The 14,318-nt window shown below is 31.0% G+C and overlaps 2 protein-coding genes and 1 pseudogene across 2 annotated transcripts; 2 read left to right on the top strand and 1 right to left on the bottom strand.

Moving 5' to 3' along the window:
• Window positions 1-6,552: 6,552 nt before the first annotated feature.
• Window positions 6,553-8,919, top strand: LOC106351862 (protein GET4). The gene is made up of 12 exons (XM_013791584.3): window positions 6,553-6,706; window positions 6,778-6,857; window positions 7,003-7,081; window positions 7,213-7,294; window positions 7,382-7,541; window positions 7,619-7,709; window positions 7,794-7,877; window positions 7,952-7,998; window positions 8,091-8,219; window positions 8,299-8,383; window positions 8,474-8,554; window positions 8,652-8,919. The coding sequence occupies exons 1-12, from the start codon at window positions 6,626-6,628 to the stop codon at window positions 8,661-8,663; spliced, it is 1,011 nt and encodes a 336-aa protein (XP_013647038.2). The 5' UTR covers window positions 6,553-6,625; the 3' UTR covers window positions 8,664-8,919.
• LOC106347876 lies at window positions 8,882-10,761 on the top strand (annotated as a pseudogene).
• On the bottom strand, window positions 10,551-13,477 carry LOC106347874 (MA3 DOMAIN-CONTAINING TRANSLATION REGULATORY FACTOR 1). Its single transcript, XM_013787485.3, has 4 exons — window positions 13,229-13,477; window positions 12,846-13,065; window positions 12,675-12,769; window positions 10,551-12,579 (listed from the first exon to the last, which is right to left on the bottom strand). Exons 2-4 carry the CDS (start codon window positions 13,063-13,065, stop codon window positions 10,789-10,791), a joined length of 2,106 nt encoding a protein of 701 aa, XP_013642939.2. The 5' UTR covers window positions 13,229-13,477; the 3' UTR covers window positions 10,551-10,788.
• Window positions 13,478-14,318: the final 841 nt, after the last annotated feature.

The following is a 14,318-nucleotide window of genomic DNA, read 5'->3' as shown; positions in this document are numbered from 1 at the left end:
TATTATAATGGTTATGTAAATATTTTTTGTGATGTTTGAATTTGTGTTGTTCGTATACTTAACCTAGATGATATTGATGTTAAACAATTTATTGTTTTCTGGAAATAGAAAATAATGATATATCAAAACGTATCTAATACTTGTTAAATGATAGTATAATGTAAATTACATCCATTATTTGAAAATAACCATTTGTTGTTTTTATTTTTATTTTAAATTAGAAATTATTTTTATTTAAAAACATTATTCATATATAATATAATAGTTTAAGTTTGGAAGATTAATCTATATATATAAATTATGTATATTTAAAAAAAAAAAATTGAAGATATTATATATTGACTATATTTGAAAACTCTCTGAAATTATATTTTAAGCATAATATTATTATTATTTAATTTAAGTTATTTTAAACATAATATATGCTAAACCAACTTAAATTATATTTACAATAGGACCATCCTAAACCGGTTAGTAAACCAAAAACAAAACTAAACCAACATGAACCAATACCTGATTCGGCGAGGAAGGAAGTGTTTCGGGATAAACGCTTGAATGGTTACTAACTGAAATGGTTTGGTCATGAGAGAGTTAGTATGAATATTAACAATAAAATTATGGATTAGATTAATTTAAATTTGTAAGAATACCTTTGAGTCTATGAAAAGCAATTCAATTCCCATGAATAAGTTCGGCTTTTGGAAGTTGCGGGTTTCCCAACAATGAATCCACCTAACAAAAAGTTTGTTGTTATAAAAAAATCTCATTCAAGGTCATTAAAGGTTTCTGGGACGGCAAGAGTTGATGGTGAAACCATTTTTTTGCTCGAGTGCTTTGAAATTTTCCTTAATAGTGTGAGGTTGATGTGGATGGAATAATGAGTTTTATAGAGACTTTCTTGATGTAAAACTATACATTTTTTTTTAATGTGGTATTTCCATTTTTATATAATTTACTACCATTTTAAGATATAAGTACATTTTAAGATAGATGCTTAAATTTTAATGTACTTTTTCCATTTTTTAAAATGTTTATTTCAATTTCTTATGTTTTTATTTACGTAATATCTATATTTTATATTTTAAAATAGATATTTAAATATTAATGTACTTTTTTCATTTTTTAAATTGTGTATTTACTTATATTATATATTTTACATTTTAAGATAGATGTTTAATGCTTGATGAACTTTTTCCATTTTTTAAAAAATTGTGTATTTACTTATTATTACATATATAATTCATATATTATATATTTACATTATTTACTTATTATTTATTTTTCTGTATATGTATTTCCATTTCTTGTACTTTTCATTTACTTAATATCTCTATTTTATATTTTAAGAAAGATGTTTAAATCTTAATGTACGTTTTCCAATTTTTTAAATTGTATATTTCCATTTGTTATACTTTCTATTTACGTAATATCTATATTTTAAATTTTAATATATATTTTTAAATCTTAATGTAATTTCCCATGTGGAAGCACCGTAGCCTATTGGTTAAGGTTTAAAGGCTTCTACACCCAGGTCTGGGGTTCGAATCCCAGACTATGCAATTTATTGCAGATTACAGGAAATCCAAGTTTCAAGTCCTGGAGAGAGCGGTTTATTAAACAATTATACAGACTAAAGAGGAATGGCTTGCAAGAGATCTTCAACATGGTGCAAGTAAATCTAGTCAAGCGTGGATTTTCATAGGACGGCTCAGGTGATGCAGTTAGGCATAGGTCTTCATAATGCAGGTAGTATTGTCGGTTGTCGAATCGTCTACGTAATCTTTTCTATATCATAATTGTAAGATCATAATAAATCAGCGTTAAAAAAATGTAATTTCTCATTTTTTAAAGTTGGTATTTACTTATATTATATATTTACTTATTATTTATTTTTCTTTATATTGTGTATTTCTATTTCTTATACTTTCTATTTACTAATAATTTTATATTTTAAGATTGATTTACATTTTAAGATAGATGTTTAAATACTAATGTACTTTTTCCATTTTTTTAAATTGTGTATTTCCTTTTCTTATACTTTCTATTTACTTAATATCTATATTTTACATTTTAAGATAGATGTTTAATATTTAATGTACTCTTTCCAGTTTTTAAAAATTGTGCATTTACTTATTATTGTACATATAATTCGTATATTTATATATTAATAATATTTACTTATTATTTATTTTTCTATATATTGAGTATTTCTCTTTCTTATACTTTATATTTAGTTAATGTCTATATTTTATATTTTAAGATAGATGTTTAAATCTTTACGTATTTTTCCATTTTTAATGTAAAACGACAATGTTTAATAGAAAATCTTGGACAAATAGTCAAATAGTTATATTTATGTTTTTTTTTTACTTCTTTTTTATTTTTCTTTATATTGTGTATTTCTATTTCTTATACTTTCTATTTACTAATAATTTTATATTTTAAAATTGATTTACATTTTAAGATAGATGTTTAAATGCTAATGTGCTTTTTCCATTTTTTAAAATTGTGTATTTCCTTTTCTTATACTTTCTATTTGCATAATATCTATATTTTACATTTTAAGATAGATGTTTAAATCTTAATATACTTTTTCCATTGTTTTTAAGTTGTGTATTTCTTTTTCTTATATTTTCTATTTACTTAATATCTATATTTTACATTTTAAGATAGATGTTTAATATTTATTATACTCTTTCCATTTTTTAAAAATTGTGCATTTACTTATTATTGTATATATAATTCGTATATTTATATATTTATAATATTTACTTATTATTTATTTTTTATATATTGAGTATTTCTCTTTCTTATACTTTATATTTAGTCAATGTCTATATTTTATATTTTAAGATAGATGTTTAAATCTTTACGTATTTTTCCATTTTTAATGTAAAACGGCAATGTTTAATAGAAAAACTTGGACAAATAGTCAAATAGTTATATTAATGTTTTTTTTCTTTTTTTTTATAAAATAGTAATGTTACATTATGAAGATAAACCGTTTTTTAGTGAACAATGGTAATCTTATATATGTTTAATGTAGTTTTTCCATTTTTTTTATGTTGTATGTTTACATATTATTGTTATTTTTAAATGTAAAATGGTAATTTTACATATGTTTAATGTAGTATTTCCATGTTTTATGTTGTATGTTTACATATTATTTATTATTTTCGAAATTATATATCATTTGTTTTTTTACAAAATAGTAATGTTACATTATGGAGATAAGCCGTGTTTTTTTTAGTGAAAAATGGTAATCTTACATATATTTAATGTAGTTTTTCCATTTTTTATGTTGTATGTTTACATATTATTTTCTTAAAATAAAAATATATAATGGTAATCTTACATATGTTTAATGTAGTATTTCTAGTTTTATGTTGTATGTTTTACATATATTTATTATTTTCGAAATTATATATAATGTGTTTTTTTTTTATAAAACGGTAATGTTACATTATGGAGATAAGCCGTCTTTTTTTTTTAGTGAAAAATAGTAATTATACATATGTTTAATGTAGTTTTTCTATTTTTTTATGCTGTATGTTTACATATTTTTTATAATTTTCAAAAATAAGTAATATTAAAATGTAAAACTCTATTTTATGCCACGTGTCATCTTTCGGGATTATATTTTATATTTACTTAGTATTTATTTATTTTTATATTGTGTATTTATATTTCTTATACTTTCTATTTACTAATAATTTTATATTTTAAGATTGATTTACATTTTAAGATAGATGTTTAAATACTAATGTACTTTTTCCATTTTTTTAAATTGTGTATTTCCTTTTCTTATACTTTCTATTTGCATAATATCTATATTTTACATTTTAAGATAGATGTTTAAATCTTAATATATTTTTTCCATTGTTTTTAAGTTGTGTATTTCTTTTTCTTATACTTTCTATTTATTTAATATCTATATTTTACATTTTAAGATAGATGTTTAATATTTAATGTACTCTTTCCATTTTTTTAAAATTGTGCATTTACTTATTATTGTATATATAATTCGTATATTTATATATTTATAATATTTACTTATTATTTTTTTTTATTGAGTATTTCTCTTTCTTATACTTTATATTTAGTTAATGTCTATATTTTATATTTTAAGATAGATGTTTAAATCTTTACGTATTTTTCCATTTTTAATGTAAAACGGAAATGTTTAATAGACGAACTTGGACAAATAGTCAAATAGTTATATTTATGTTTTTTTTTTTTTTTTTTTATAAAATGGTAATGTTACATTATGAAGATAAACCGTTTTTTTAGTGAACAATGGTAATCTTACATATGTTTAATGTAAATTTTCCATTTTTTTATGTCGGATGTTTACATATTATTGCTATTTTTAAATGTAAAATGGTAATTTTACATATGTTTAATGTAGTATTTCCATTTTTATGTTGTATGTTTTACATATATTTATTATTTTCGAAATTATATATAATTTTTTTGTTTTATTTATAAAACCGGAATGTTACATTATGGAGATAAGCCGTCTTTTTTTAAGTGAAAAATAGTAATCTTACATATGTTTAATGTAGTTTTTCCATTTTTTTATGCTGTATGTTTACATATTTTTTACAATTTTCGAAAATAAGTAATACTTTATATTTAGTTAATGTCTATATTTTATATTTTAAGATAGATGTTTAAATCTTTACGTATTTTTCCATTTTTAATGTAAAACGGAAATGTTTAATAGACGAACTTGGACAAATAGTCAAATAGTTATATTTATGTTTTTTTTTTCTTTTTTTTATAAAATGGTAATGTTACATTATGAAGATAAACCGTTTTTTTTAGTGAACAATGGTAATCTTACATATGTTTAATGTAAATTTTCCATTTTTTATGTTGTATGTTTACATATTATTTATGTTGTAAATTTTCCATTTTTTATGTTGTATGTTTACATATTATTGTTATTTTAAATGTAAAATGGCAATCTTACATATGTTTAATGTAGTATTTCCATTTTTATGTTGTATGTTTTACATATATTTATTATTTTCGAAATTATATATAATTTTTTTTGTTTTTTTTTATAAAACGGGAATGTTACATTATGGAGATAAGCCGTCTTTTTTTAAGTGAAAAATAATAATCTTACATATGTTTAATGTAGTTTTTCCATTTTTTTATGTTGTATGTTTACATATTTTTTACAATTTTCAAAAATAAGTAATATTAAAATGTAAAACTATATTTTATGCCACGTGTCAGATTTTGGGAGAAATTGTTTCCGCTGATGTGGACGCCCTATGGAGCCTCAAAAGCTCCCTTTTATTAGTAGAGATTTTTCCATTTTTAATGTAAAACGGAAATGTTTAATAGACGAACTTGGACAAATAGTCAAATAGTTATATTTATGTTTTTTTTTCTTTTTTTTATAAAATAGGAATGTTACATTATGAAGATAAACCGTTTTTTTAGTGAACAATGGTAATCTTACATATGTTTAATGTAAATTTTCCATTTTTTATGTTGTATGTTTACATATTATTGTTATTTTTAAATGTAAAATGGTAATCTTACATATGTTTAATGTAGTATTTCCATTTTTATGTTGTATGTTTTATATATATTTATTATTTTCGAAATTATATATAATTTTTTTTGTTTTTTTTATAAAACGGGAATGTTACATTATGGAGATAAGCCGTCTTTTTTTAAGTGAAAAATAATAATCTTACATATGTTTAATGTAGTTTTTCCATTTTTTTATTTTGTATGTTTACATATTTTTTACAATTTTCGAAAATAAGTAATATTAAAATGTAAAACTATATTTTATGCCACGTGTCAGATTTTGGGAGAAATTTTTTCCGCTGATGTGGACGCCCTATGGAGCCTCAAAAGCTCCCTTTTATTAGTATAGATTTCCATTTAATTTGTGAATCATTTTTAAACAAGAGAAATGAAATATAACAACACGTATAAACTTCCCATGAAAATTAGTTTTAAAAAAAAAAACTTTCCAATGAATTGAACAAACACGTAATATTTAGAACTTAAAATCTCTGGTGACAGATTTAACCAATCTACAAATTTCTAGTAACTTATTTATTATTAAGAAAATAAATTCGTTTTCAATTAGATTAAGCGGATTTGTGTTCTCATGGTTTTAATAAATATTTATAGAAAAAAACATATTTCAGAAAAATATTTTATTTTATTTTTAATAATAAGAAAATATAAAGTTTATGAAAATTAAATGAATTTATCGAATTATTATTAGTTTAATGCTATCAAAAACTGTTAATCATAAAATATAATGGATTTATGATAAAAAAAAATTGTTAATCATATAAAAATAATGTTTTAATCTGTTTAAAATATAAAAAAACATTCACTGGAAATAATATATACAGTATTGTTCCTTTGAATAAGTCAATATAATTTTAAAACTAAAACTTTAAAAAATTGAAACATTTTTTTTGGTCGAAAAAAATTTAAACATTAACTATTTGATTTTTCCCTTAATATATAAAAGAAATACAGTATATAATTAGGATAAGGGCCGAAAGTCAGCACGCATCCGGTTTAGTTTCCGTGTTAGTGGGATACATCTTTTGCCAAAAAGTATAAAGACAACAAAAAAATGAACAAGGCAGGCAGGCGTTGGAAGCTCAAATCAATGTCGAGAGAGAGGACCAGACGTGAATTACCTCCCGTTCAAGAGGTAGGTACCATATTGCTCATTCGATTTCTCTTTTTGAATTTGATCTCTCACCTTTTGAAATTGTTTTAAAGCATATTGATAAGTTGAAGAAAGTGGTAGAGGAAGGCAATTACTATGGAGCCTTGCAGATGTACAAATCCATCAGTGCCAGGTTCGCGGTTCGATTCCTTCTTAAACCCCAAAATTCTCTCTTTTTTTTTTGTTGGTTATTACTTGGATTCGGTTAATTCGGTTAAAAGTTTGGATTTTTTTTAATATGGATTTGAGATAAAGCATGAGCCTTTTTGCTTCCGCAGATATGTTACGGCTCAGAGATTCTCTGAAGCTCTTGATATACTCTTCTCTGGGTCATGCCTTGAACTAGAGCACGGCCTGGTTTGTTCCCTTTCCTCCTTTTTTATTTTGTTATTACAAATCTTTCTATTGATATAGGCCGTTACTGGAACCTGTAATGCCATGTCATATCCTCTTTCAGTTTTGTAATGGTGATTTCTTATCAACCTCAGGTTAATTGTGGGGCGGACCTTGCTCTTTTGTTTGTTGACACACTTGTTAAATCCAAGTCACCTTGCAATGATGAAACTCTTGGTTAGTGTTCCAGGTCACCGTATATAATCGCTAGAATTCATCATCATTGGACTTCCTTTCCTTTTGTTTATAGTACTTTGTGTTCAGATCGAATCAGGTGTATGTTCAAGTTGTTTCCTAGGGTTCCTGTACCACCTCACTTGGTAGATGTGAGTGATGATGATGATGTCCATAATCTTCAGGAATCTCTTGGCGAAGCTAGATCACGTGTTGAAAACTTGACCTCCTTCTTGAGAGCTGCTATAAAGTAACCCTCCTTTTTTTCTTCTCTGTGTTGTTTGATGTGTAAAACATTTTGAAGTTAAATAACATTTTTTTTGTCAGATGGTCTGCAGAGTTTGGAGGCCCAAGTACTGGATACCCTGAGTTGCATGCGATGCTGGCTGATTATCTTTACACCGAGTGTCCTGAACTTGTACTCTTCTTGTGTACCCATTTGGTTATAAAGTCTTACATTATATTTCATAAACTGACTTCTTTCTTACATATCTGGCCGCAGGACATGGTTCGAATATCACGGCATTTTGTTAGAGCCGAGGACCCTGAGAAGTTTGCATCTACGCTGATCAACTTCATGGGAAGGGTCAGTCTCTTTGTTTCAACACCTCCTTTTTATCATTGAGAAAATTTTGCTCTTAGATATTCAAGACTTTGCAGTGTTATCCTGGTGAAGATGACCTTGCTATTGCACGAGCAGTTCTCATGTAAGTTCATGCTTTCTAACTGGAGTCCCAAGATTGTGAGGGGGAACTAAAAGGAATGAAACTTATTTGTCTTCTTTTTTTCGGCATTTTAGGTACTTATCTATGGGTAACATGAAAGATGCAAATTTCATAATGGATGAGGTTAAGAAACAAGCAGAAGCAAAACATCCTGAGTTCTCAGAATCAGACCTTATCCAATTTACCTCATATCTTCTGGAGACGTTAGTTTCCCTCTTAGATCTTCGTCTTATCTTGTCATTTGTTGTTACCTAAAAGAACTTTGATGTATGTATGATACAGGTTGCAGAGGGATGCATTGCCTCTTTTCAATATGTTAAGAGTTAGGTATAAGTCTTGCATAGATAGAGAACCACTGCTCAACGAGGTAATACAACGATCAAAACACACAGAGAGAGATTTGTTTATCTTGTTAACGAGACTAATGTTCCTGGAAAATTTTGTCTATCTTGTGAAGTTGCTGGACGAGATTGCACAGATATTTTACGGTGTGCAGCGTAAGAATCCTATGGAAGGAATGTTTGGAGATATATTCAAGGTATAAATAGAAAAAAACATATAGATGATCTCCCACTTATCTCATATGTTGAAGTTACAATGCTGGAACCACTGAAAGTCTTTCTGTTCTTGTGTAGATGATGGGCTAAGGAAGGAGATAGAAGAGGGAATAATACTGTGTATTTGGCGATGTTCTAATAAAGGGATAGCTCTGGTGAATTCTCCAGTTTATATAATTTGTTTCTCTTATCCTCAATTGGATAAGAGTTTTGTTCTTGTAACATTATAATTGTTTTTGTAAGTACTACAGATTCAAGATAGGAAAGCTATAGAAGAATTTTGAAACTTTTGTTAAATTTTCTTAACTCATACATTATATGTTAAATAAGACGATTTGTTTTTGTTTTTGCATGCTCCAAGGAAACCGTAAAGAGACAGCTAACTAGCTAGTTTACAAAACTGAATTATATAATATTATCCACCCTCTACTTAACAAAGAACACAAGAAAACCATAAAGACACAGCAGAGATGGAGACAGAGAGAGAGATTATGTCCAGAGGAAGAAGACGAACTCACACCAAGTTTTCCTTTGGTATAGTAGTCTATTATATAGTTTCTTTATGTTAACAGGCTGATGCTACTTCAATAATGATAAATATGCATATTCTGGCTGTAATGTTTTTTGTTTTGTTTTGCAGGTGTTGTGAGATTGGTTTTGTCGGTTGGAGTTTTAGCATGTGTTTATCAGTCGGTTCAACCTCCACCGCCGAAGATGTTCACCGCCGTGACATCACCGAGGATCAAACTGAGAGATGGAAGGCATTTGGCATACAAAGAACTCGGAGCTCCCAGAGAGGAAGCCAAGTTCAAGATGATTTATATCCACGGCTTTGATTCTTGTATGCACGACTCATTTTTCTTCCACAACTTGTCGCCAGCTCTTTTGGAGGAACTCAAGATATGCATAGTATCATTTGACCGACCTGGTTATGGAGAGAGTGATCCTGACCCGAACCGGACACCAAGAAGCATAGCATTTGATATAGAAGAGCTTGCTGATGAGTTAGGACTAGGACCAAAGTTCTATGTCATTGGCTTCTCTATGGGAGGTCAAATCATTTGGTCTTGTCTTCACTATATTCCTCACAGGTTAGACACGGTTTGCTTCTGCCTTGTGTTAAGATTCATAACACTTCGGTTTAGAGTTTAATCATACATGAAAGTGTTTCAGGTTAGCTGGAGCGGCGATGGTAGCGCCTGTAGTTAACTACTGGTGGAGAAACTTGCCTGCAAAATTGTCTAAGGAGGCTTTATCTCTTATGCTTCCTCGAGACCAGTGGATGCTTAGAGTGGCTCATTATGCACCTTGGCTTACTTTCTGGTGGAACACACAGAGATGGTTCTCAATCGCTAGCTACATTTCATGTGACCCCAGCATCCTCTCGTTTCAGGACAAGGAAATCTTCTCTAGGCTCGGTTTCAATGACCTGAATCAGGTTTCAAGAACATTCTCATATTCATATCCGTAACTTTACAAGCATAATGAAACAAGTCTCTTTGGAAACCATGAAGTTGCGTTTTGTTTTTGGCAGGCATACGCAAGGAAGCAAGGAGAATATGAAAGTCTACACAGAGACTTGATGATTGGATATGGTCATTGGGAGTTTGATCCTTTAGACGTTCAAAATCCGTTTAAGAACAGTAATGGCTCAGTCCACCTTTGGCATGGCGATGAGGATATGTTTGTGCCAGTGTCGCTTCAGCGTTTTATCATCTCAAAACTTCCGTGGGTTCGATACCATGGACTGACTGACTGGCTCAGGCCATTTCTTTCCTTCTCTTATGGTTGATGAGATTGTGTGGACACTTTTTGTTGGAGAGGACTAGCAAGTGCAAATGTTTCTGTAGAAGCATCAAGAATGTCGGACAACAGTTGAATAATAGAAGCAAGTACAGGCTCTTGACTTGACTGTGGCTTTAAGCAAGTTAGACTCCGCTAAGCAATGAGTAAGGTTGTATATCAACAAGGACCAAGGAGAGAGAAACTTTTACAATGTAATGTAATCCATTACAAATTAGAACACACTAAAAAGAAGATATATCAATACAAAGACAACAACACAATACAAGAAACAAACAAATGTAAATTATAAACATCTTATTTTTATCTACCAAACAAATTCATACATAATACATATCATAATATAAAAATATATATATAGTTTCCATGATATAAAGTATAGTAAGCTGATAGAGAATCAGTCCTCACTCACTCACTCATCATTGATTGCAAACTCCGGAAGGATCCAGCCATTGTCCATGGCACGACCAACATACAACTCGAACTTCTCTTTCGCGTTCGGTATATCAAGCGACAAGTCATCAAGGCTGTCTTTAACACGACCAAACCCTTTTGTCATTTGGTTCATTGTAATCAACCCTTCACCAAAACATTCCTCAAGCAGATTCAGCAACCCATCGTTCTTCTTCTCCATCGCCATCACCAAAGCTTTCTTCACCACCTCGTGGTTAAAAAACGGCATCCCTAGATCACGGATACACTGACAAGCCTCTGATGTCACTCCTCCCATTTCATATTCCTCCAAAAGTTTCAAGATCTTGTCTTTTGCATCTTCCACTATCCACCCGCTCCCACCGCCCCAGCTTCTCAGCAGCCTCTCCCCTGCGTGTCTTGCTGAGATGAGAGACCGAGCTGAGCGGACTGTTTCGGTTCCTGTTGATTTCGGAGGTAGCTTGGTTGAGATCTCCTCCAGGTTAAGCGGAGCTAAGACGTCATCGATTACAGCTCTAGCTAGAAACAGAGCGAGCTCGTTTGATGCGTCCATGATGTCTAAAGCTGTGTCTTCTGCTGATTCCAGGAGCATGATGAAACCGTTTATGAAATCTTCGGTTGAGAATAACTCCATGTGAAGAGAAGAGAGAAGAACCGAAGCCATTTCCTTTTCTCTGTTCTTCTTGTCTAGAGCAAGAGTTATAAGCTTCTTTAGAAACACAGGGTTGTACTCAGGCGTTGCTAAATCTTCAAGACTTCGGATTAGCTCAGGAATGTCATCTGATAAGAAATATTCTTGGATTATATTCACTGTGTCCTTCTTGTACTGTCTTAGCTTATCGTCTTGGGTTGATTCTCTTCCATCTTGATCAGAGTTTACCTTAAAAGAATCATCAAGCCAGCCTCCAGAGATAGCCTTGGGAACTAATGAATCAAACAGCTTTCTAGCAGATGGAATGTCTAGAGCAAGATCATCGAGAGACTCTGCAACTCGGTTGAATCCTTTCACCATTTGACTCGAACTGATCAGACCTTCTTCAGCAGCTTCGTTCAAGAGCTTTAGTATGAGTGACTCGGCTGCTTGAGACTCCATAGCAAGAACCAAAGCTCTCTTCACAACCTCGTGATGGAAAAACGTGACGCCTAACTCTCTGATGCATCTACACGCTTCGTATGTATCTCCGTTTTCTACGTACTCCTTCAAGATTTCGGATATCTTCTTCTTTGTTTCTTCTACGGTAGTGTGAGTGCTACCTCCCCATTTTCTCTCCACTAGCTCCGCGTGGTGAGGAGCCGAGAGGTAGCTCTTTTCCGCAGTTACAATAACCTGGAAGCCTTTTGAAGACTCTGGAAGATTCTTCTTAGATCTCGCTAGAAAAACCGGAGGGAGGATTTCATCAACGATGGCCCGGGCAATGAACAACGCGAGGACGTTAACAGCATCAGGTATGTCCACCGCAAGGTCATCAACGGATCTGAGGAGTCTTATAAACCCATCCCTGATCTGATCAGGTAAAATGACATCAGCATACAACGCAGAGAGTAAGACCGAAGCCATTTCCTTCTCCTTGTCGTGTCTGTCCATGGCCATAGAGACAAGTCGCTTGGTGAAGTAAGGATGATATTCACTCGAACCAAGCTCTCTAAGGTCAGACGCCGCCACTTTCACATCACCGGTGGTGAAGTACTCTTCGATGACGGAAACTACAGCCTTTTTGTAATCATCCAAGGGGTCTGATACAGGTGAATCAACAAGTTCATCGTATGCTCCCTGTTTAAAAAAAGAGAGTATATGAGTCACAAAGTAAGGCAATGAATCAATCTAATAGTAAAAGAATAGAATCAAGTGGATGCTAGATGCAATACCTCTCCACTATCGTAATTGGGATCGTTTTTATCGAGAAAGCAGTCATCATCCGTGTCAAGAAGCTTTCCCCAAGTTCCTTTACCACCAGCACCCTCTGCAGATATATATCATCATAGCCACATAAGTCAACCATGAATCAAGCAAGAGGAAGGTTTTCATAAAGTTTAGACCTTTCTTAACACGGATATGTTTCCCAGAGTGAGTCCGACGCACATGCCTAAAAGGGAACCCAGCAACAGGCCCTTTGCCACCAGTGGGAGACTTAATGTTCAAATCAGCAAATAAAGGATGAGACTTTGGGGAGGATGACAAGTTGTCAGCGTTCTTCAGAGTTGCTACCTCCAGTTTCTTCCACTGTCCGTCCGTCAACATACCCTCATCCGATGCCATCTGTCAACAAATAAAACCATCAATCAAGACGAAAGCTCGACACACACAGTCACACACGTGATGTTATTCTAACAGGCATAAGATCGATCGAGTAAGCAAAGATTTCAACAAGGGCATATGCAGCTATAGGGATATAGAAAGGAGAAAGAAGAAGAATCTATACATGTGACTGCACGAATCCAATACCAAACTGTGAAAGAGAGTCGTGTTCTGTGCTTGGCTCGGATCTAGAGCCAAGACAGGAGATGATACGGATCGAAACTCCAGCACCGGGGAGGGAGAAGAATCAACGTAGATTAAGATAACGATCACTCCACTAAGATTCAAAAGTCACCGATTCTAGACAGCGACTAGAGAAAGGGAACTCTGGATCAGGATCGCCCCAAAAATATATTATTAATCCAATAAAATAAAAGTTTTTTATTATATATATATATATGATGGTACACGTCATCACAGATAGACGTGGATAGCTTTTACTTTTCTTTAAAAAAAAAAACAATATTCTGATGCAAAACGGGCCGGATCCGGAAGTTCAGCCCATATAGTTAGCTATTTTGGGCTAAATTATTCAAATTGAAATTATGGAAATTGGAATTCCATGACTTGATCATATGTTACAAAGTTACGTGGAAATGTAATAAGTGTAAACTATTCCAAAGTGTAGTTTAGACACCTTCGGAAGTTTAACCCATGACGATTCCACATGCATTATCAAAAGTATCGATTCGGAAGTATAGTTCTCAAGTTCTTTGGCTATGTATTCTTCATACTGGTACTTTAGTTCTTTCGGTCTGCACCCGGAAACTAGCGTTTTAAGCGATCATCTTCGGCTTTGTTTTTTTTTTTTCTTTTCTGATTTGTTTATGAATCCTTATCTACTTATTATGATTATTGTGTTGGCAAAAAGTATATGCAGATTGTATGTATTGTAATTTGATGATCTAATCCAAAATGATTATTATGAACTGTCTAATCAATATTATTTTTATTTGTTATTTTGAGTGAATGTGCTATGTTTATTGAATTATTTGTAGAACATTGACAATTAGAAGAAGTTGGCTAGTAGTTTTCAAGCAAACCGCCGCACATGCCTTTTGTCTGAACACTTTCTTTTTTTTTCTAATTTGACGGTTCCATTTGTATCTTCAACGTTAAATCTAACGACTCTGCTTGCTTTTAGAAAGGTCAATTCGCTCCTTTTTTTTGTATTTGTTTACAAGACATTTCAACTTTAGCAAACAAAAGAAAAG

Source organism: Brassica napus, chromosome A6, assembly GCF_020379485.1.
Source record: "Brassica napus cultivar Da-Ae chromosome A6, Da-Ae, whole genome shotgun sequence".
NCBI lineage: Eukaryota > Viridiplantae > Streptophyta > Magnoliopsida > Brassicales > Brassicaceae > Brassica > Brassica napus.
This window is presented reverse-complemented; position numbering and strand designations above follow the sequence as displayed.

Bases quoted from the DNA above. Each gene is read 5' to 3' on its own strand.
- LOC106351862 (XM_013791584.3), top strand. From the start codon at position 6,626: ATGAACAAGGCAGGCAGGCGTTGGAAGCTCAAATCAATGTCGAGAGAG. The intron at 7,295-7,381 runs GTTAGTGTTCCA...CTTTGTGTTCAG, and splicing joins TTGCAATGATGAAACTCTTG to ATCGAATCAGGTGTATGTTC. The intron at 7,710-7,793 runs GTACTCTTCTTG...ATCTGGCCGCAG, and splicing joins ACACCGAGTGTCCTGAACTT to GACATGGTTCGAATATCACG.
- LOC106347874 (XM_013787485.3), bottom strand. From the start codon at position 13,065: ATGGCATCGGATGAGGGTATGTTGACGGACGGACAGTGGAAGAAACTG. The intron at 12,770-12,845 runs GTCTAAACTTTA...ATATATCTGCAG, and splicing joins ACATATCCGTGTTAAGAAAG to AGGGTGCTGGTGGTAAAGGA. The intron at 12,580-12,674 runs GTATTGCATCTA...TTTTTTAAACAG, and splicing joins CCAATTACGATAGTGGAGAG to GGAGCATACGATGAACTTGT.